The 22,294-nt window shown below is 40.1% G+C and overlaps 1 protein-coding gene across 1 annotated transcript in view; it reads right to left on the bottom strand.

The window, feature by feature from the left end:
• The window catches only part of ADAMTS16 (ADAM metallopeptidase with thrombospondin type 1 motif 16), a 370,445-nt gene that overhangs the window by 3,741 nt on the left and 344,410 nt on the right, over positions 1-22,294 (bottom strand). Inside the window, exons 19-21 of the mRNA XM_077269610.1 lie at positions 15,040-15,244; positions 14,492-14,683; positions 11,612-11,836 (exon numbers count right to left, since the gene is read on the bottom strand). Of these exons, the coding sequence (XP_077125725.1) occupies positions 11,612-11,836; positions 14,492-14,683; positions 15,040-15,244 (622 nt within the window). The remainder of the gene's footprint in view (positions 1-11,611; positions 11,837-14,491; positions 14,684-15,039; positions 15,245-22,294) is intronic.

The raw sequence follows: 22,294 nt of genomic DNA, 5'->3' as shown, positions 1-22,294 counted from the left end.
GGTTAATGCTGCAGCTCTCTGGAGGTGGTCTGAGGATTGTCCTTGACTGATCTCACCATTCTTCTTCTCTGCCTTTCTGATGTTTTTCTTGGCCTGCCACTTCTGGCCTTAACAAGAACTGTACCTGTGTTCTTCCATTTCCTTACTATGTTCCTCACAGTGGAAATTGACAGGTTAAATCTCTGAAACAGCTTTTTGTAACCTTCCCCTGAACAACTATGTTGAATAATCTTTGTTTTCAGATCATTTGACAGTTGTTTTGAAGAGCCCATGATGCCATTCGTCAGAGGAGATTCAAACAGGAGAACAACTTGCAAGTGGTCACTTTAAGTAGCTTTTCTCATGATTGCATACACCTGGCTATGAAGTTCAAAGCTCAATGAGGATACAAAACCAAAAAAAGTGCTTTAGTAAGTCAGTAAAAAGTAGGTAGGAGTATTTTAAACAAGAAAATGATAAGGGTGCCCAAACTTATGCACCTGTCAAATTTTGTTTGAATGCAGATTGCACATTTTCTGTTAGCACAATAAACCTCATTTCAAGGCAGAAACATTACTGTGTCCAACAGTTATTAGATATATGAAACTGAAATAGCTGTTGCAAAAAAAACAATTTTTATAAAACATTAAGCTTAAGATTAATAGGGGTGCCCAAACTTTTTCATATGACTGTATATGTCAGTGAGACACCTATATATGTATATTTATATTTAATGCAGCGCTAGATAGCATAAAAGCCGCTAATTCAAATACCGGCTTTTGCTCTCTCCTTCACAAACCCGACAGGATATGAGACATGGTTTACATACAGTAAACCATCTCATATCCCTTCTGTTATTACATATTCCTCTTCAGTAATGTAAGAAGTGTCTGTGTGTCAAATTTGGGGGCTCTAGCTATTAAATTAAAGGGTTAAATGGCGGAAAAAATTGGCGTGGGCTCCCGCGCAATTTTCTCCGCCAGAGTGGTAAAGCCAGTGACTGGGGGCAGATATTAATAGCCTAGAGAGGGTCCATGGTTATTGGCCCCCCTGGCTACAAACATCTGCCCCCAGCCACCCCATCTGGAAGATGCGCCTATTCTGGCACTTGGCCTCTCCCTTCCCCTTCCCGTGTAGTGGTGGGATATGGGGTAATGAAGGGTTAAATGTCACCTTGCTATTGTAAGGTGACATTAAGCCAGGTTAATAATGGAGAGGCGTCAATTATGACACCTATCCATTATTAATCCAATAGCACAAAATGGTTAAGAAAAGACACACACATTATTACAAAGTCCTTTAATGAAATAAAGACACAGGTTGTTGTAATATTTTATTATACTGGTAATCCACCTGAAGACCCTCGTTCTGAAACAAAGGAAAAATAAAAAAACAACAATATCTCATACCTTCCGTCGCTCAGGTCAAGTCCCACGAAGTAAATCCATCTGAAGGTGTTAAATCATTTTACAGCCAGGAGCTCTGCTAATGCATTGCCCATGCCTGTAAAACCCCCAGGAATGAATGGATTGGAGGGGAATGGCCTGTAGTTACCTTGAGTCGCGGTGAGGCGCCCTCTGCTGGATGTCCTCATATGAACTCGAGCCGGGGACAAGTTCCCATGCTCGAGTTCATATGAGGACATCTAGCAGAGGGCGCATCACCGCGACTCAAGGTAACTACAGGTCATTCCCCTCCAATCCATTCATTCCCAGGGGTTTTACAGGCAGGGGCAGCTGCATTAACAGGCTTCTGCTTGTAAAACTAGTTAACCCTTTCAGGTGGATTTACAACGTGGGACAGAACGACGGAAGGTAAGGAATATTGTTGTTTGTTTTTTTAAACTTTGTTTCAGGTGACAAAGGGTCTTCAGGTGGATTAAGAGTCTAATAAAATATTACAACAATATGTGTCTTTATTTAATTAAAATACTTTGAAATAATGTGTGTGTATTTTATTAACCATTTCGTACGATTGGATTAATAATGGATAGGTGTCATAATTGACGCCTCTCCATTATTAATCTGGCTTAATGTCACCTTCCAATAGCAAGGTGACATTAACCCTTCATTACCCCATATCCCACCGCTACACGGGAGTGGGAAGAGAGTGGCCAAGTGCCAGAATAGGCGCATCTTCCAGATGTGCCTTTTCTGGGGTGGCTGGGGGCAGATGTTTGTAGCCAGGGGGGCCAATAACCATGGACCCTCTCTAGGCTATTAATATCTGCCCCCAGTCACTGGCTTTACCACTCTGGCGGAGAAAATTGCGCGGGAGCCCACGCCAATTTTTACATCATTTAACCCTTTAATTTAATAGCTAGAGCCCCCAAATTTGACACACAGACACTTCTTACATTACTGAAGAGGAATATGTAATAACAGAAGGGATATGAGATGGTTTACTGTATGTAAACCATGTCTCATATCCTGTCGGGTTTGTGAAGGAGATAGCAGAAGCCGGTAATTGAATTAGAGGCTTTTATGCTATCTAGCACTGCATTAAATATAAATATATATACATAGGTGTCTCACTGACAAATATATGTATATATACCTATTCTATGTGTATATATATACTCTATTGTAACCTGTCAGTGTGATTTTACTGTACATCGCATGCGTTCAAAAAAGCAACAAAACGCATGTGCTTAAAAACGCATGCGTTTACATTGACAGCAATGCGTTTTTTTGTCGCAATCCTTGCGCGATCGAACGCATGCGTTTCCTGGCGGCAAATAGACGCCTCTAGAAATTACTACATGTTGCATTTCCGCGCAAAGCCACAAACGACGAGACGACGCATGCGTCGTCAAACGCGGCAAAATGCGAACAAAAAAAAACGCATGCGTTTTCAATGTTAAATATAGGAAAACATGACGCATGCGTTTATATGCGGTACAAATGCTGCGGCCACAAACGCAAATGTGAAACCAGCCTTAACCAAGATATACTGATGACCCATAATCTGGCAGTTTGGTCCAAGTGGCAATTCAGTTTCAATAGCCCCTTTATAGCAACTCTGGAGCAATAATTTGTCAGAGTCGCTCATATTTCGTGCACCCATCCATTCCCTGCTTTTTGTAGACCTTCCTTTGCTCTGAATTCAACACAGTAAAATATGGCAACTAATAGATTTAATTTATAAAGTCCTGCTCATCGTCATTGGCACCCATGAAGTTTAAGTACATAATGTGGAATATCTCCAGAAAAAAATGAATAGAGTGAAACAGTTTTTTGGATACAGCACTCGTATTAAATACAAAAAAGCAAATGCTAAACAATAATTTAAATAAAAAAAACAATGGGAGGAAAAAAATAGAAAAACCTAAAGCTTGCCGTGACAGTGGTATTGGCACCCTTTACATTAAATTAGTATGGAAACACATTTTGACTTGCCTGTGGTAAATCACAAATGAGAATCACCTGTGATTAATTGTCGGCACCCATGTGACATGAATTATCCAATGAATGATCATTTCAGTGTTTTAAAAAACCCCTTAGTGACAGAGTCAATATTTTTTAATCTGACCAGCGTCATTTTATGTGGTAAAAACTCTGGAACGCTTCTACAAATCCCAGTGATTTTGAGATTGTGTTTTTCATGGCACATTTTAAGATAATGGTAAATTTAGGTTGATATGTTTTGTGTTTATTTATAAAAAAAATCAGAAATTTGACAAAAATGTAAAAATAGCAATTTTAAAACTTTGAATGATTATCCCTTTAATTCAGATAGTCATACCACACTAAAACATTAATAAATAATATTTCCCACATGTCGGCTTTACATCAGCACTATTTGTAAAATTTTATTTTATTTTGTTAGCATTTTAGGAGGTTTAAAATTATAGCAGCAATTTTCATTTTTTCATGGAAATTAACAACATTTATTTTTTTTTAGACCTATCCAGGTTTGAAGTGACTTTAGGGGTCCCATATATTAGAAAACTCCCAAAAGTGATATCATTTTAAAAATAACACCCCCTGATATGCTGAAAACTGCTGTCAGGTAGTTTATTAACCCTTCAGGTGCTTTTCAGAAATTAATAAAAAGTGGCATGATAGGAGTGAAAAAGTATTTTTTTGCCATGGCAAACATCAAGACCTCACAATCATAATCTCAGGGTGCCAGTAGGGATAAAGAGGGAGAAGCCACACTCTTTTAACCATTTATATGATATAGTCATTATTGACAGCAGCATCTAAGGGGTTAAACAGATATGGCCGGTGCTAATACTGACCGTGGCTGATGCAGCAAGTTGTCAGCTATAGTGTACAGCTGACAGCTGCTGGATTGTCACCTGTATGGGGATGCTATTCTCTTATATCTCAGGTCAGTTAAAATACATATTGACAGTCATTAAGGGGATAAAAAGTCACATGGTAGGCTTGTTCCATTGTCACAATGGTGAAGACAAAAGAGCTGTTTGAGGTCATCAGAACTACTATTAGCAAACACAAGACTTCCAGGGGGTATAAGGCCATCTCCAAAGACCCTGGTATCCCAGTTTCAACAGTGTGCAATGTTATTAGGAAGTTTGCCAAGCATGTAACTGTTAAGAACCTTTTTGGACATGGGAGGAAAGAGGAAAATTAACAAGAGATGTCTTCGAAGGTTAGTGCGAATGGTGGGAAAAACACCACGTCAAACATCCAAAGACCTGAAGGCCAACCAGGAATATTCTGGGTTCATGGTTTCAACAACTGCCATACACCACACACTAAACCAAGCAGAACTTTATGGGTGAAGGCCAAGAAAGAAACCATTACTTTTACTGAAGAAAAGACAAAAAGCAATGACTGATCATTGCTAAAAAATACCTTCACAAACTGCAATCCTTCTGGGAAAATGTTATGTGGACAGATGAAACAAAAATAGAGCTTTTTGGCAATGCAAAGCAACAGTTTGTTTACAGACGGCGCAATGAAGCTTATAAGGAAAATAACACCCTACCAACAGTTAAGCATGGTGGAGAATCCATGATGCTGTGGGGTTGCTTTGCTGTGTCTGGTACTGGAGGCCTTCAACATATCACAGGAATCAAGGAATCAAAATCAGAGAATTATCAAGAGATTTTAGAGTGAAATATCCTACCCAGTGTAAGAAAACTTTATTTGAGTCGAAGGTCATGGGTCCTCCAGCAAGTCAATGACCCAAAGCACACATCCAAAAGTACAGAGAAATGGTTGAAAGGAAAAAAAAAAAATCGACGATTTTAAAATGGCCAACAATGAGTCCTGATCTCAATCTCATTGAAAGTTTTTGGGGTGAGCTCAAATCTGCCATTGGGAAAAAGAACTCTGCAAACATTCAAATTGCAAAGGAAGAGTGGGACAAAATACCAGCTGAAATGTGCAAGAAGCTTATAGATGGCTACGGCTACAAGAAATGCTTAGAGGCTGTCAGCAACGCCAAAAGGTGCGCAACCAAGTATTACTTAGGAGTGCCTTTATTGCTGCACATGCTGTTTATTATGTTTCTTCTTTGAAATTGCAACATCTAAGTTGAAAAACTATGTTTTATTGTTGTATTTCTTTGGACCACTAGTTAAAATATCCTGAGGATGTAACTTTGTTACATTTACATTTATTTCTGAAGATATTGTACAGTCCATGAAAAAAATTAAGGGATGCCAATAATGGTGAGCAGGATTGACTACACTTGGTTGCAGCTGAAAATACTGGATGATACATTTAAGACTATAGAGCAGTTCTGCTCCAGTTATACGAAGCTCAGTCACCTCTGCTTTATATCCTACTCCCCTAACAAATGGCCTGTGTAAAAATTACAAACAATATCCATAGAAACTATTCTTTCTTTGAACACAGCACTGAAATTCACAGATGGACAGCTGTTAAATACGACATTAAGTATCCAGACATAATGCATCATGAGCTCAGAGGAAGCCTATTTCCAAATTATAAATTTGCTGTACATATGATCCGGCCATTAGTCACTTTTACGCTGCAAGGGTGGAAAGGAATGATTTCTGAGTTTTGGACAAAATGTTCACTAATTTTGGACAAGGGATCAATGTTTTTGTTCAGATGTATTTTTAGCTGAATAGATTCAGAAATATGCTTTTCTCTAATATTGCAAATTGTTTGTTTTTGCAACATTTACATCATGTTTTTTTTGTGTCTATTTAACCCCTTACCGATCTGACCGAAATGTATGGCACAAGTTGGTAAGCAGGTGTATGGAGTGGGCTCACAAGGTGAGATTGCCGCATACTTGGAAGGTAATGGCTACGTGTTACAGCCAGGACCTGCCTCTAACTGCAGGGGAGGAGCCAAGATACCCCCACAATTGTTAACCTGTTAAATGCCACTGTCAATCTCTGCCACTAGCATTAAGAGCGCACTGTCATGGGGAGGCGCACCCGTGATGCGATTGTGTGGTGCCCATGGGTAGTTATGACAGCCGGGAGTTTGTTGAAAACCTCAGTGCCTGCCATTGCAGAACTCCCATGGTTTTTGCTATATGCAGCAATAATGTGATATTGCGGTATATAGGATGAGTGATCAGACGATCACATGTTCAACCAATAAATACAGTGAAATGTAAAAAAAGCAAGTTTAAAAAAAATATGAAAAAAATATAAGTTCAAATCTCCAATCTTCTCTTCCATTAAAAATAAAGATAATATATTTTTTTTTAAATTACACGTCTGGTATTGCTGCGTCCACAAAAGTATGTTCGATCAAAATATAAAAACAATTCACTTGAACAGTAAACACTGTAAACAGAAAAATGTTAAATAACAAAAAAATGTATTTTTTTGTTTGCTGCAATGTCATAGAAAATGCTGTAACTAGAGATCAAAATATCTTAGTTTTCCCTATACAGTAGCAATAAAACTGTTAAAACCAATACATTATGCAATAAACTAATGGTGTAATTTAACCCTTTAACAACCAAAGATATGCCTTTTAATGGTAGCAGTTAAGGGGCCTTATTCCTACCGGCTACTGGGGGTAGCTGAGACCTCAGACAACATGATTCAGGTCAGTTTTTACCGTCCCTAGTCTTGTGATCGCCGTTACTCACCGAATAACGGCAATCGCAAAAAAAAAAAAGTCAGATTTTCCATTACCCCCTTTCTGCCAGCTGACAGAATAGTACGTCAGCTGGCAGTATCCCCCGCTTTGAGGTGGGTTCCAGAGGTGAGCCCACCTCAAAGCCGCAACATGTCAGCTGTTTTTAACAGCTGACATGAGCCCGCAATGGGCGCGAGTGAAATCGTGATCTGCCCACGCCCATTAACTAGTTAACTAGCATTTAACAAGCGCTGCCGGCCGCGTGTCCGGAAGTACGCGCACCGATGACCCCCGTCACTTGATCGGGGGTCATTAGTGCATTGCCATCACAACCAGAAGTCTAATCGAGACCTTTATGGTTGTTGATGGCAGATTGCTATGAGCGACACCCTGTGGTTGGCGCTCATATCAAGCCTGTAATTCTCCTGCATAGAGGTGATCTGTGCATCACCTCTATGTACCAGAGGCGATCGAGTAGTGGATGCTTCTAGCCTCCCATGGAGGCTATTGAAGCGTGCCAACATTTAAAAAAAAAATGTGTTTACAAATATAAAAAAAATAAAAAAATATATAAAAGTTCAAATCACCCCCCTTTCGCCCCAATCAAAATAAAACAATAAAAAAATCAAACCTACAAATATTTGGTATTGCCGAGTTCAGAATCGCCCGATCTATCAATAAATAAAAAGGATTAACCTAATCGCTAAACAGCGTAGCGAAAAGAAAAATCAAAATGCCAAAATTACATTTTATTTGGTCGCCGCTAGTGTTGAGCATTCCGATACCGCAAGTATCGGGTATCGGCCGATACTTGCGGTATCGGAATTCCGATACCGAGATCCGATACTTTTGTGGTATCGGGAATCGGTATCGGAACCATATTAATGTGTAAAATAAAGAATTAAAATAAAAAATATTGATATGCTCACCTCTCCGACGCAGCCTGGACCTTACCGCTGTGAACCGGCAGCCTTCTTTGCTTAAAATGAGCGCGTTTAGGGCCTTCCATGACGTCACGGCTTCTGATTGGTCGCGTGCCGCTCATGTGACCGCCACGCGACCAATCACAAGCCGCGACGTCATCCCTCACGTCCTAAATTCCCTTCTAGGAATTTAGGACCTGAGGGATGACGTCACGGCTTCTGATTGGTCGCGTGGCGGTCACATGAGCGGCACGTGACCAATCAGAAGCCGTGACGTCATGGAAGGTACTGAACGCGCTCATTTTAAGCAAAGAAGGCTGCCGGTTCACAGCGGTAAGGTCCAGGCTGCGTCGGAGAGGTGAGTATATCAATATTTTTTATTTTAATTCTTTATTTTACACATTCATATGGATCCCAGGGCCTGAAGGAGAGTTTCCTCTCCTTCAGACCCTGGGAACCATCAGGGATACCTTCCAATACTTGAGTCCCATTGACTTGTATTGGTATCGGGTATCAGTATCGGCGAGATCCGATACTTTGCCGGTATCGGCCGATACTTTCCGATACCGATACTTTCAAGTATCGGACAGTATCGCTCAACACTAGTCGCCGCAACATTGCATTAAAATGAAATAATGGGCAATCAAAAGAACGTGTCTGCACAAAAGTGATGTTATTAAAAACATCAGCTCGGCATGCAAAAATAGGCCCTCATCTGACCCCAGATCACGAAAAATGGAGACGCTACCTGTATCGGAATATTGTAAAATTTTTTTTTTTTTTTTGCAAACTTTGGAATGTTTTTTACAACTTAGATAAAAGAGAACCTAGAGATGTCTGGTGTCTATTAACTCGTAATAACCTGGAGAATCATAATGGCAGGTCAGGGATTGACTTTTTTTGCAATTTCATCGCACTTGGAATTTTTTCCCGTTTTCTGTTACACGACATGGTAAAACCAATGGCATCGTTCAAACGCACAACTCATCCCACAAAAAATAAGCCCTCACATGGCCATATTGATGGAAAAATAAAAAAAGTTATGGTTCTGGAAAGAAGGGGAGCGAAAAATGAAAATGAAAAAAGCACCTGGGGTTAAGGATTTAATTTTTCTTTCCTCTGATATGATCTTCCATACTAGAAGAAAGAGAAATGGTTTCCCCTGAGCCCCTGTGGTACCTCTGCCATCTCCTTACCCTTCGCCTCTGTCCATCGACCCTCCGTGTCATTTTTCTGAAAAAAAAATGGTGGACACATGTGCAGTGTGCCTGCCAAGATCTACCAGCTGGCACCCGGCAACTGTGATAGACCCTATCATAGTAATCAAAATAGAAAAAAAACCAAATCAAACCCCCCTTTGTCACCCCCTTAGTTAGGTAAAAATAATAAAATTGAAAAAGTATATTTTTCCATTCTTTGCAGTTAGGGTTAGGGTTTGGGTTAGAGCTAGAGTTAGGGTTGGGGTTAGAGCTTGGGTTAGAATTGGGGTTAGAGTTAGGGTTAGGGTTGGGGCTAAGGTTAGGTCTAGTGTTCGGGTTACAGTAGCAGTGTTAGGGTTATGGTTGCGTTGTTGGTGTTAAGGTTGTGGTGTTGGGGTAAGGGTGGTGTTGGGGTTATTGTTGTGGTTAGGGTTGGGATTGGGGTAAGTGGAGTGTTGGGGTTAGGGCTGTGTTAGGGTTGGAGTTAGACTTGAGCAGAAATTGCACAACAAATTTTGGAGTCCATTTTCTCCTGATACCCTTGTGAAAATAAAGGGTAAACGTAAATCTTTTGTGAAAAAAGTAAAATGTTAATTTTTTCCTTCCACATTCCAAAAATTCCTGTGAAGCACCTGAAGGGTTAATAAACTTCATGATTGTGGTTTTGAGCACCTTGAGAGGTGCAGTTTTTAGAATGGTGTCACTTTTGTGTATTTTCTATCATATAGGTCCCTCAAAGTCACTTCAAATGTTAGATGGTCCCCTAAAAAAATGGTTTTGTAAATTTTGTTGGAAAACTGAGAAATCACTGGTCAATTTTTAACCCGTATAAGGTTATATTAAAAAAAATTATGTTTCCAAAATTGTTCTAATCTAAAGTAGACATGTGGGAAATGATATTTATTAACTATGTTGTGTGACACGACTCTGATTTAAGGGCACAAAAATAAAATTTTGAAGATTGCAAAATTTTCAAAATTTTGACAAATTTCAATTTTTTCATAAATAAACACAAGTTATATCGAAGAAATTTTACCACTAACATGACGTACAATATGTCACGAAAAACTAATTTCAGAACCAGTGGGATATGTTGAAGCATTCCAGAGCTATAACTTCATAAAGTAACAGTTGTCAGAATTGTAAAAATTGGCTTGGTCATTAAGGTGAAAATTGGCTCAGTCACTAAAGGGTTAAAAGTACAACTTGTCCCACGAAAACAAGTCCTATGTGGATGGAAAAATAAAAAAGTTATAGCTCTAGTAAGAAGAGGAAAAGAAAGAAAAACGGAAATACCCCCCCCCCCCAAAAAAAAAAAAAGGAAATTTTCTCCATTGGGAAGGGGTTAATGAATATACCAGACTGTAGTGGTATCCATTTAATGGATACGTCATGATTAGTATTGAGCGATACCTTCCGATATCCAGAAGTATCGGTATCGGATTGGATCGGCCGATATTCAAAAAATATCGGATATCGCCGATACCAATACCCGATACCAATGCAAGTCAATGGGACAAAAATATCGGAATTAAAATACACCCTTTCTTTCCTTGTAGGTTAATTCTACATGAAGGAAAACAACTAAGAATAATGTAGGATGTATTGGGGGAGGTGGAGCAGACATTAAAGGCATACAGAGACACAGAGACCGTGCAGACAGCCGTGAACGACACTGCAAGGCCAAAAAAAGCTCCTCTATGTAATTCTATATAGTGTTTTTCCACAATCTAGCAGGATACGGATGGAAACCCACTAATAGGATAAATTTGAAAAAATGTGCAGCAGGCTGCACTAATTGAAAAAAGGACAATGGAATGGTATGAGGCAGTGACGCATGCTGAGCTGACTACAACCAGCGGTGGCTGCAGACCAGACTACAGAGTGAGCTGCACTCACACAGAGACCTTGCAGACAGCCGTGAACAGCACTGCAAGGCAAAAACAAGGTTTTCACACAGCGGTTGCTAAATTTGCCTGGGTAAAGCACAATGAAGCAAATCACTATCTCTAAACTGGCCCTCAGTCAGAACAGCAGTGTCCTGACCTTAACTGAATTCACAGCAGAGTGAACCCAAAATGGCGGCGGCGACTTTTATACTGCATCATGACATCATTTCAGCAGCCAATCACAGCCATGCCAGTAGTTACATGCCTAACATGCAGAACAGCATGTGCCCACACTTCTAATGATTCCTCATTGGCTGAATTCTGGCTCTTTGAATTATGGGAACTTCCGATTCCGGTATCCGATATACTGAAAGTATCGGAACTCGGTATTGGAATTCCGATACAGCGAATATCGGCTGATACCCGATACTTGCGGTATCGGAATGCTCAACACTAGTCATGATATACAGTATATTAAAAAACTCATGACATATCTGTAACCTTGGTAAATACAGTTGAGTGACGGAATTGCCTTATATAAAGGACGAAGGTCGGGATTATATTGTAGTGTGGATTACCTGAGACCACGGAGAAGAATACCAGGCTCCTCGAGGATGAGGAATCACAGGCTGGAATGGGTATCTTGGACAATCATGCTGTTGGCAGACTTTTTCAAGCTCCACATTTGGCTTCTCCAGGTGTAAGCATTTTTTTGCAGCTACATCTCTAGATTTTCCTGAGACATGCTTTTCTATACACTGTAATGTTCTTTTCTGAAAGCCTATGCCACAAGTAACAGAGCACTAAAGAAAAGAGAGGTTTATAGGCATAGAAATCCATATAAGTAGAAGGCACATAAATGGATATTCCTATTTGAAGCATTTATGGCATATCCTTACTGGAAGGGCAGAGGTATGCCCCAACCCCCTGTTAAAAAGGGGTTAAACCTGTAAAAAGTATATGTGGCTATGTTTGCATACAGCTATTTCTTGGCAGAGAAAAGAGCCAAACAAACTTGGACACCTCACAATTAAATACTATGCAACTAGCCCTCACCTATCGATCATTTATGTCATTCTCAGATACTTTCTAGATAAATATTCCTTTCCTTGTGCTGTTTAATCACTGTTTTACGCTATTAAAATACTATTACACTACATTAAAGAGGTTGTCCACTACTTTTTCATTGCTGACCTACTCTTTAGGATAATTCATCAATGTCTAATTGGCTGTGGTCTGACACCTGGCACCCCTGCCGCCCAGCTGTTATCGATGTCGGCTGCCTCCGCCGTTTGGAAGTGCTCACTTGTAGAGATGACCATCTTCTGCTAGTGGTAGAGGCTTGGTACTGCACATCCACCTCCTATTTAAATGAATACGGGGTGGATGTCAAGTTCCCCGAGGCTGCCATTATCAGAAGAGAGCCATCTCTGTAAGTGACTATTTCAGGCCAGCCGCCTCCGCTACCGATGACTACTGATCGATGGGGATACAGGGTGTTGGACAACAGCCAATCAGACATTGATGACCTATCCTGGGGATAGGTCATGAATAAACAAGTAGTGGCCAACCTCTTTAAAACTACTTGTAGCGTGATATCGCGATATCCTATACTAAAGAGACCATTTAGACAATTTGATTGACAGAACTAAAGCCCCAATGATTAAGAGTTATTTGAAAGTCTGTTTAGACAGGCAGACTGTACTACACAATGTGCACTGAATTATCTGTGCCCCCCTTTTTGACAACCAGCCTTGATAAAGCAGACAGCTGGGGGCTGGTATTCTCAGGCTGGTAAGAGGCCAAAATAGGGGGGATCCCACACCATTTCTTTTTAATTATTTATTTCAATAATTTAAAAAAAAACAGCATGGGAACCCCTCTATTTTTGATAACCAGCCTTGCTGAAGCTGACAGCTGAGGTTTGTATCCCGCAGCTGTTAGTTGTGCCTGGCTGGTTATCAAAAATACAAGGGAATCCATGCTGGGTTTTTATTTATGTATTTATTTATTTATAGCGCAGGTGGCGGCTGATCAATATTATCATCAAATGCTGCCTGCTCTCACTGTTATCAGCTGCAGCAGGTGTAGGCTGATGGGAGTTTCTTGCTGTTATCACTTGATTTTAATTCTCAACATTCTCCCCCTCACTCTGATCACAGCATGAGCAGGGCAGAATGATGCGAGCCGTCTTCTGAACCCAGTGATGGGGAACAGCGCTAACTGTACCACTGCTTCCCAGGCGCTGGTACGTGTCACACTGATGACACACAGTAGGATGTGTGTAGGATGTTTTGCGGCCCGTGCTGCTGTTCAAAAAAGGATGATTCAGCTTATTTTGCTAGCATATGCATTGCCAAAGAAAGAAACTGACATGTGCACAGACACTTTCACTTGAATGGGTCTACATGTGTAAGTGTCTCTGATATGTGTGAAAACTGTCACCACATGTACGGGACACACTGACATCTGAAAGACCTTTTAGGCATTAACATTATACACATGAGATACACATTAGATAACGTTCTCACATATAGCCATCTCTCCCGATTCAACTATACAGATAAGAGTTCAACTCGGCCGAAATTGCATGTATTTACAACAGGGAGATAGGAGCTAGCTGCTGTCAGTTACTTCTGACAGCACTATTTATTCCTTGAAAACTGAACTATCAAGTGTTGAAATTACAACCACCCTATCTTATTTTTGGAGCCCCTATATATCAGAAAGTAATTTGGGTTTGAACGACTTATTTAATTTATATGTACACCTTTCGAAAAATGAAAGCTATAGGAAAGCTGGGGAGTTTAGATCATGTTCATACACGGTAGAAAATCTCCCTAAATCCACAATTTATATCCAGCAAAACTCTTTGTAACACATTTTGCAGTGGATTTCACCATTTGCTTTTAAATTGGTGAAACTGCACCAAAGCATCATAAGGATACCAAGAACGCTGAAATTTCATATTATTAAAGTTGGTAAAATGTATTTTACCAAAAGCAAATATTGAGCTAACTCTACATGCGGTGTAAAGTTACACTGAGATAAATTCTTTGAATTATGTGATTTGGAAAATCTCAAAAGGTCACTTTCTTTTGGCTTTTGCTTGGATATTAGTAAACTTTATGGTTTCCAGTGTGTGATAAATGGATGCAATGTCTTTAATATCTAAATTTAGATCTGCTTTCATTAGGTTAATCTGCTCAGCTGTTCATATTCTCGTGTCTGTTTTGAAATTCCTTTTGATCAAGTTATACTGAATTTCCCCTTTGCAATGAGTATACAGGCCCATGGGTCCTTAACGATGTCATTATCACAAGTACATACTCCAGTGCTACAGGATGTGTGACTCTGTTCCTCTTCACCTGTCGACACTCGGGAGGACATATGTCAAAAGGAAATCTGGGTGGAATATGAACATGTCCTTATAAATGTCATTAACATTGCAGTCTTACCTTAGACCAGCTGGTCACCAACCATTGCAGTTCCTTGGATTTGCAGCGCTTAAGAAGACAGCTCTCTTGAGTTTTGGGCTTGAACTCAGATGTGCAGGCTGAGTCATAGAGAATCTGAGCTCGAAGGGAAGGGTTAGTACTTTTGCAAAACACTGATCGCTTTCTCCAGCCTTTTCCACAAGTTCGTGAGCACTAAAAACGTAATAACTGTGAGTTATTTGGTATAATCATTTGTACACTTACAGCACAGCTAAGGAAGACAGAAAAATTCATAATAAATGAGAAAGCACAAGATGGGCACAAGCATATGTGACTTTCCATTTTCGCAGACTATTATCTAAGTAAATAAATAAAAACCTCTAGATTTTTCAGATATGAGAACGGTCTCCAGACATATTTTCATTTGATATTCAAAATAATGTTTAGATAAATTCAGCCATTATAAACATATGCTACTTATTTTTGTCAATTCCCATCTTAGTTCATGGGAACTGCAAAAAAAATAAAATGTTTCATGTATTCTTCATTTACAAAAAGATTATTGTTACCTCTGACCAGGGTCCAATACTCCACGCTGGAGGACAATTCTGTGTGTTACAGGTTTGCTGGTGGGCAGGCGGTACGGTGGTGGAACACAGTTTATTTGCCACAATTTCCATTTTGTAGTTTGTTTTCTGCTTACAGTGAATTTGCCTGAACTGTTCACCAGTTCCACATGTCCGGCTGCATGATGTCCAGTTTCCAACTGACCAACTAGAATTACAAATATAGCTAGTACATAAAGACAGGTTACATATTCTTTCAGAAACTTACTGCATCTGGCTGTTCTACAAGCCCTGTTCTATAAACCTGTCCATCAGGTGAATGTTAATAAATTTTTCTGTGACTCTATGGACTTCAATTGACAGAGCCATAGTCATGCACAGCCATCGCTCTATTTACTCCACATCTGCATACAACAACTGCTTTGTAAATGAAAGTGACCCAGATAGGTGTTGACATTTATGAAATATCCTGCAGTGATAGGGAAAGCTAAAGTTTAATGATGATGATGATGATGATGAGGATTGTTGTTTCACGGCACAGCTGACCCGGGACCAGTGGCTCCTAGCCTGTCCCTAACACTAGGGGGCGCCCTAGCTTGCCCTGCTCCCTGGGATACTTCAGATGACGAAGATGCAGGGTCCACTCTTGTCATAAAAAGCAAAAATAAAAAAAACTGACCAAGCACCTCCAAGCAGAATAAAACAAGTGTGAACAAGCCATCATGAATATACAGCTGTACTCTGAAATGCTATATGTAAACACTGAATATATGAACTTGGAACTGCATTACAGCAATAGATAATATGCCACGGCAAGGCAAACACCTTTTCTGGGACCCTCACCTTATATGTCTCTTCCGGAGTGAAAGACTGCAATTGTAAGGGCAGGCAGGATCCAGCACTAATTCAAAATGCCTTAGGCTGTTGGGAGAAGTGCTTAGTCAGAAGCAGTGTACTATAAATATAAAAAACTGACTATCACCTCCAAACAGAATAAGATAAATCTGAACAGGTGCAAGAAGCCATCACAACTATCTATAATATATGCTGGATGCATCCTTCTGTCCAAAGTCTCTATAGACTGTGCCTGTGCAGTGTGGCCAGACTCAGAAGGACACATCAAGCGGTGACAGGGAGGATAACGAGGATGGAGGAGTGTGACGCCGAAGACCACGATATGCGTTGTCACTGACCACATACCGTGATCTACGGCACCATGAGGACATACCACCACCTCTGGCGAGGCTGCAGAAGGAGTGCGGCGCTTGCACATAGCGCGATCTACGTTGTCATCTTGTTGAAGACAAAGTGACACTGGAGTAGGCGCCTGCGCATAGCGTGATCACGATCTCTAGTGCCATTTTGTTAAAGACAAATTTGTACAGTATCTTCAACAAAATGGTGCCAGATAGCACGGTATGCGCATGCTCTGACTCCAGCACCATTTTATTTAAATAACGTAGGCGACGCGCTGCAGGGGAGCGGGGTAAAGGTGAGTAGAAGTGTTTTTTTTGTATGTAGGCATGTACCTATCTACCTATCTATGGATGGGTGGATCGACAGCAGCGTAGGCAAGATAGGGAGCAAATAGGATGGGAGAGCATATAATAGGATTGGGGAGCATATGCCAGGATGGGGGAGAATAAATAAGGTAGGAATGCATATACCAGGATGAGGGCGCATATACCAGGATGGGGGAGCATATATGAGAATGGGAGAGCATATAACAGGATGGGGGAGCATAAACCAGGATGGGAGAGCTTATAATAGGATGGGGGAGCATATTCCAGGATGGGGCAGCATATTCCAAGATGGGGGAGCATATTTAAAGATGGGGGTGCATATTCCAAGATGGGGGTGCATACAATAGGATAAGAGAGCATACTCCAGGATTGGGGAAGCATATAAAAAGGATGGGGGAGTATATAATAGGGGACCAGTATGGGGGGACCAGGATGAGGGAGCATATTTCAGGATGAGGACGTCTCTCTGAGAATACAGAGTGGCAGCTGTAACTGTGCCCCCAGGCTTGACTAACAGCCAGCCTCAATGTAGAGCCAGTGTCCGTCAGGGCCAGGGGCACATTTCAGCGACTCCTCTGAATACTCAGAACACCGCCTCCGCCTCCATGACTGAACCCAAATGATGATGGGGAAAATAAAGTTAATTTTCTCCCTGCTACATTTGGCTGCGTGCAGGCATGGGCAACATAATAACACTATTAATCTGCAGATTAACCGCACATATGGGCAGCACCATGGCTCAGTGGTAGGAACTGCAGTCTTGCAGCTCTGGCTCCCTGGGTTAAAATCCCACCAAGGACAACATCTGCAAGGAGTCTGTATGTTCTCCCTGTGTTTGTGTGGATTTCCTCCAGGTACTCCAGTTTCCTTCCACAATCCAAAGACATAGGGAATTTAGATTGTGAGCCAAAATGGGGACAATTCCGATAATGTATGTAAAGCGCTGTGGAATTTACTGCACTATATAAGTGAGTAAAATAAATAAAAATAAATAGATATCTGCAGGTTACTAGTTTTATTTCTGATGACATGATTCCTTAAATTTTGTAGTACAATATTTCAATGAAATGGTGGGGGAGTCAGCAAATGCACAGACCGCTCTATCTGGAGCTAATTGTTTTTAAAGATAGTATCTGCTAATTCACCTATAATGTCTTCAATAAAATGGTGCCACATAGAGCGATGTGCACATGTGATGACCCCTGCACCATTTTATTAAGGTAATGTATGGCAATGTCAACATAGAAATGCACATGCACTGCCCATCCCGATTATCCCTATGGCCAGCACATGTGCACTTCTATGTTGAAGTTGCAGTACATTACTTAAAAAAAATGGGGCTAAAGTCAGAGCGTGCACATACGGCACTGACACATCTGGCGCATACATCTGACACTATTTCATTGAAGACACTGTATATGCAAATTCACAGACACCAGGTCTTAAAAAAATCCAATAAAAATGCTCGCCACCAGGGCTCAGAATGGGTTCAATAGCTAGTTTCATATAACCAAGATGTCATGCTTCTGGATTCAAACCCTAGATTCTGTGTTCTGCTGCCGACATCTCTTTCCGCTGAGCCACAACTGATACACATTTGCTTTGGTTATTTTAGTTCTGTCATCTTTGTTTCTGTTGGTATTGGGTAGCAGGTGTTTTTTATTTACTCCGTTTGTCTGTCCTATCACCTTTCGGGTTCAGGTTTAAATACCTTCCCCTACTGGTGTTTCCTGCTGGTGATGGACTATGTTGACTTAATTCATTGTGTTGTAGTCTGGGTTGGTTGCAGTTGTTGTGTATGTGATTCTTTTATTCCTTAGGGAACTGTTCCTCTAGCTATCCGACATTTAGGGTAAGTTGCTGTCGAGTAGGAGCATCATTGTGTTTCTTAGGGTGCCAACCTCCGCGATCATGCCAGAACAGACTAGGGTCAGAGAAGGGCTTTTCCTATTCTAAACAGAGACCTGTCTGGTTAAGGTATTGGTCTTCCTGGTTTGTACATTACCCGTGTGAATGTGCTTTGGCAGTCATAACGCAAGAAAATACAGCTGCATGCTGAAATACTTGCATATTATAGCATTTCAGAGTGTAGCTGCATTTTCTTGGTTATAAGAACAAGGCAGGGAGAAACCTGGAAACATGCCTTGGACTAATCTTTTAAGATGCATGGAGAAACAACAACAGGAGGCAGAAGCTCGGGAAAAGTTCTGTCGCACACAGAGCATATGAATTAAGACACTGATTTCTCAGAAATTCAACAACAGATAGAAGAGAAATGAGTTGATGGATTAACTACCTATGACATAACCTCCATACTAATAAGTAGCTTGGGAGCAGTTAATCTTCCTGACAGACTCTTTTATGGCTCTCTGATATAAACATGCATGTATCATTGAAGTGTCACTTCATAGACAAATATTGGGTTAGAGAATGGTGGCCTGCATTGTGCTGAGGGTCTAACATTAGGGTCAAGGGCTGGACAAGGTTTCTAAGAAAGGAAGAAAATAAAGTACTAGTGGATTCATAATGCCAAGTAGTTAACATGATATTGTACATACAATTGTGGGGAAAAAAATAAAAATACAATGGAAGAAAATTTAGTTTTTGTAAATTTTCCTTTTAAAAATGTAGAAATAAAGTGAATAAATGATGTGTTACTGAAAATGCTACCAATAAAAACTACAACCAATCCCACAAAAACACAAGCCATAGTGAGGCTAAGTTTACAGATATATACAAAGGCCAAAATCACTTTTTATTTTCAAAAAACAATGCCTTTACGGAGTAAAAATACTAAAACTATAAAAGCAAAACAAAAACAGCATAACTAATCACTTTGGCATGCACAAATTCATACCAACCCATAGAATAAATGTAATTTTGTTATTTTACATGCATAATAAACAGCATAAATATAGTGTCAGAATTGCCTTTTCTATTCCATTCCCCCAACCCCCCCAAAAATTACAAATTTCAAAATATGCAATATGAATCCTAAAATCTTGGGTCATATGGTCACATCAATGTTAAAATGAAAAAGTTGTGACTCTTGAAACACTGCAATGAAAAAAAAGCTCAGTTTTGAAGACCCAAGGCAGGCCTTAAAGGGTTTTGTCTATGAAAAACATAAGCGACAATGCTGCTCAATTGAACAACGATCATTACATACATGTGCCTATTTACACTGGCTGAACAGTTGCTCTAAACAACAACATGCTTGCAGGTGCCCGTCCTTTAATAGCCAACTTAGACAGTCAGACAATGCTTCTGATGCACCAAGAATGATCATCAATGGTCGCTTCTTGCACATGGACTACCATTGTTCTTGGGAGCAAAATGTCCTGTGTAAGGCCACGTTCACACATTCAGCATTTTTAAGCCAAAAACTTGGCTTATAAATACTGATGTAAAATACTGACAAAATACTGAACGTGGCCTAAAGGCAAACCAAAGCCAACGAAAGCTTGTTCCCCATAATTATGCAGCGTAACTGCACTTTAAGATGTCACTAGCCAGTTGTAAATGGAATTTCTATCTAAGCTATCTTGTTTCTAAATGCAAATATTTTCTGCACAATCTTGGCAGCCACAATACCATTGCTTAGTAGAGATGAACAAAACTATTTGCTCTACCCAGGTCTGGCATACAATTCACTACTTCATAACAGCAGGAAAGGGGTAGTGCAAATCTATTTATTCATCCCTACCAAGCAGTGCTACTGTGGATGCCAAGCTCCTAGGCACTTGTTGCTTTTACTGAGCGTCTGCTGTATCACAGTGTCATAGGACCTAAGTAAGTAAACAAGAAGTGATCATAATGCTGGTATTCAAGTGCCACCTTTGCACTGCGTTGGTCCAGCTGCCAAAGAATATATAACTGGATGCTGTGCCAGGGCAGTGCAAACCTCTAAACTCCCAACACCCATACATGGGTGTCAATTAGCCACGTCTCAGTCCTTCTCAGCCCTTATCTACACATAGGTAAGGTTTTAATACTAGACTATAGGAAGGTCCCGAATAGGGTCACCGTGACGTGGTTGGATGGCTTATATGATTTTTTTAATCAAAATTATGTTAGCTAAGCACCTAATATTATTTTTATGCACTATTGCAATTTATTTATTTACTGCAGGGTATTTGCTTATTATACTTTTATCTTGGGTTTTGTCTAATTAGTGGCCAGTGTGAACATGCGCCTACATGCTGTATGCACACCAACTTATATTAAAGTTCATTTCTTTAGGGTTTTTAAATTCGAATTTCAGCTCTAGTTCCCAGTGTGCTAGTCTTGTTATGAAATCTAATATATCACTGTGTCAAAGTGACCTAAGAGTAACATTGCATGCCCATAGCAATGCATTGGTGTATGTTGAGGTATAAACATACCAACCCTGAGTATCACAAAATGTGGTGTAGTTATTTTTCATAGACTAGGTGAAGCTGGTTTAGATAGGGCATGTGTCATTAGAATGGGTAAGGTACACAATCCAAGTTTGTAAATGGCACATAGAGGTGCAAGAAGTAATAAAAATCATGACATCTACTAGTAGTAGCGTTGCAGCAGTGGAGAGCTTAAGGGAATCAAGAATCTTTTTAACTTGTTATATAGTTTGACAGGTACAGCAGACATTACCATGAAGCTTTTAAAAATCTATTAAAAATAAATAGAAAACAATGTTGTCAAAAGATTACTAACCAATAAAATGTAGCTGTAGGATTTTCTCTTTATCTGATGCTAAAAAAAGGTTGATACTGTGTTTTTTAGCCTAAATTATGGTGTGGTGACATAATAAAATATCTACTGTTTTTTTCATTGTTTTATGTTGCCTAGTAAATCCTATGAAAGTTACTACATCTGACTAAAGGTAATGTCATTTCTTGTCAATTGCGGGATTTTTTCCACATGTGGATGACTCATTATTGCAATTGTTGATGGGAACGGAGACTGTGACTATATTAACTATGATCTATAAGGTCATCGGAGCTATGAGGAAGCTGTATATTGCACACCTGTTCTTCCCTAAGCAAAAGGAAAAGACTGCAGGTTTTAGCGATTATGTGGTTTCAACACTTTAAGAGAAGAAATCAATGATATTATATGTTTGCAAAGTGTTGTATATTAGTTACAAGTGGGGCAGCTGCCAGAGTTTCTACTACTGCTGTAAATCAAACATGTCTGTTTTTGCACAGCATTGGCCAGGAGGACTGGAAATTACTGCATGTACACGCTTGGGTGAAATGATTCCGCAAAGTATTCTTTCCTTATGTTGTAATAAGAAAAAAGTGAGTGTTAAATCACAGAGATTTATTATATTAGACCATTTATTGCTGTCCACGAGTTCATATGTACAGGATAAAATACGCTGTTTTAGGAAATATTGTCAACTGCTCCATGGTAAAAAAATGTCCAAAAATTGTCGTGTGCACGTATCCCAAGAGAGCACTGCAGTGATCCCAGCCTGCTTCAGAGCATGGCTTTGAAAAGTGATTGTAAGTACTGCACATTTCGATCACCACTGCCAAACCGCAGTGGTGGCTGCTAACAAAGGCAATAAGCCTTAACCCAGTCACAACATGCGCTGTACATGTACGGAGCAAGTTGTAAGCTGGTGTATGAAGCTGGCTCAAAGATTGAACTCACTCCATGTTACAGCCTAGATCTGTCTCGAACATCTATGGGTGGCATGAACCAACAGCCAGCGATTGGTAACTTGTTAAATGACGCTGTCAAACTCT

Source organism: Ranitomeya variabilis, chromosome 6 (assembly GCF_051348905.1).
Source record: "Ranitomeya variabilis isolate aRanVar5 chromosome 6, aRanVar5.hap1, whole genome shotgun sequence".
In the NCBI taxonomy this organism is placed as follows: Eukaryota; Metazoa; Chordata; class Amphibia; order Anura; family Dendrobatidae; genus Ranitomeya; species Ranitomeya variabilis.
The sequence above is the reverse complement of the archived record's forward strand: the minus strand, read 5'-3'. Positions and strand labels throughout refer to the sequence as shown.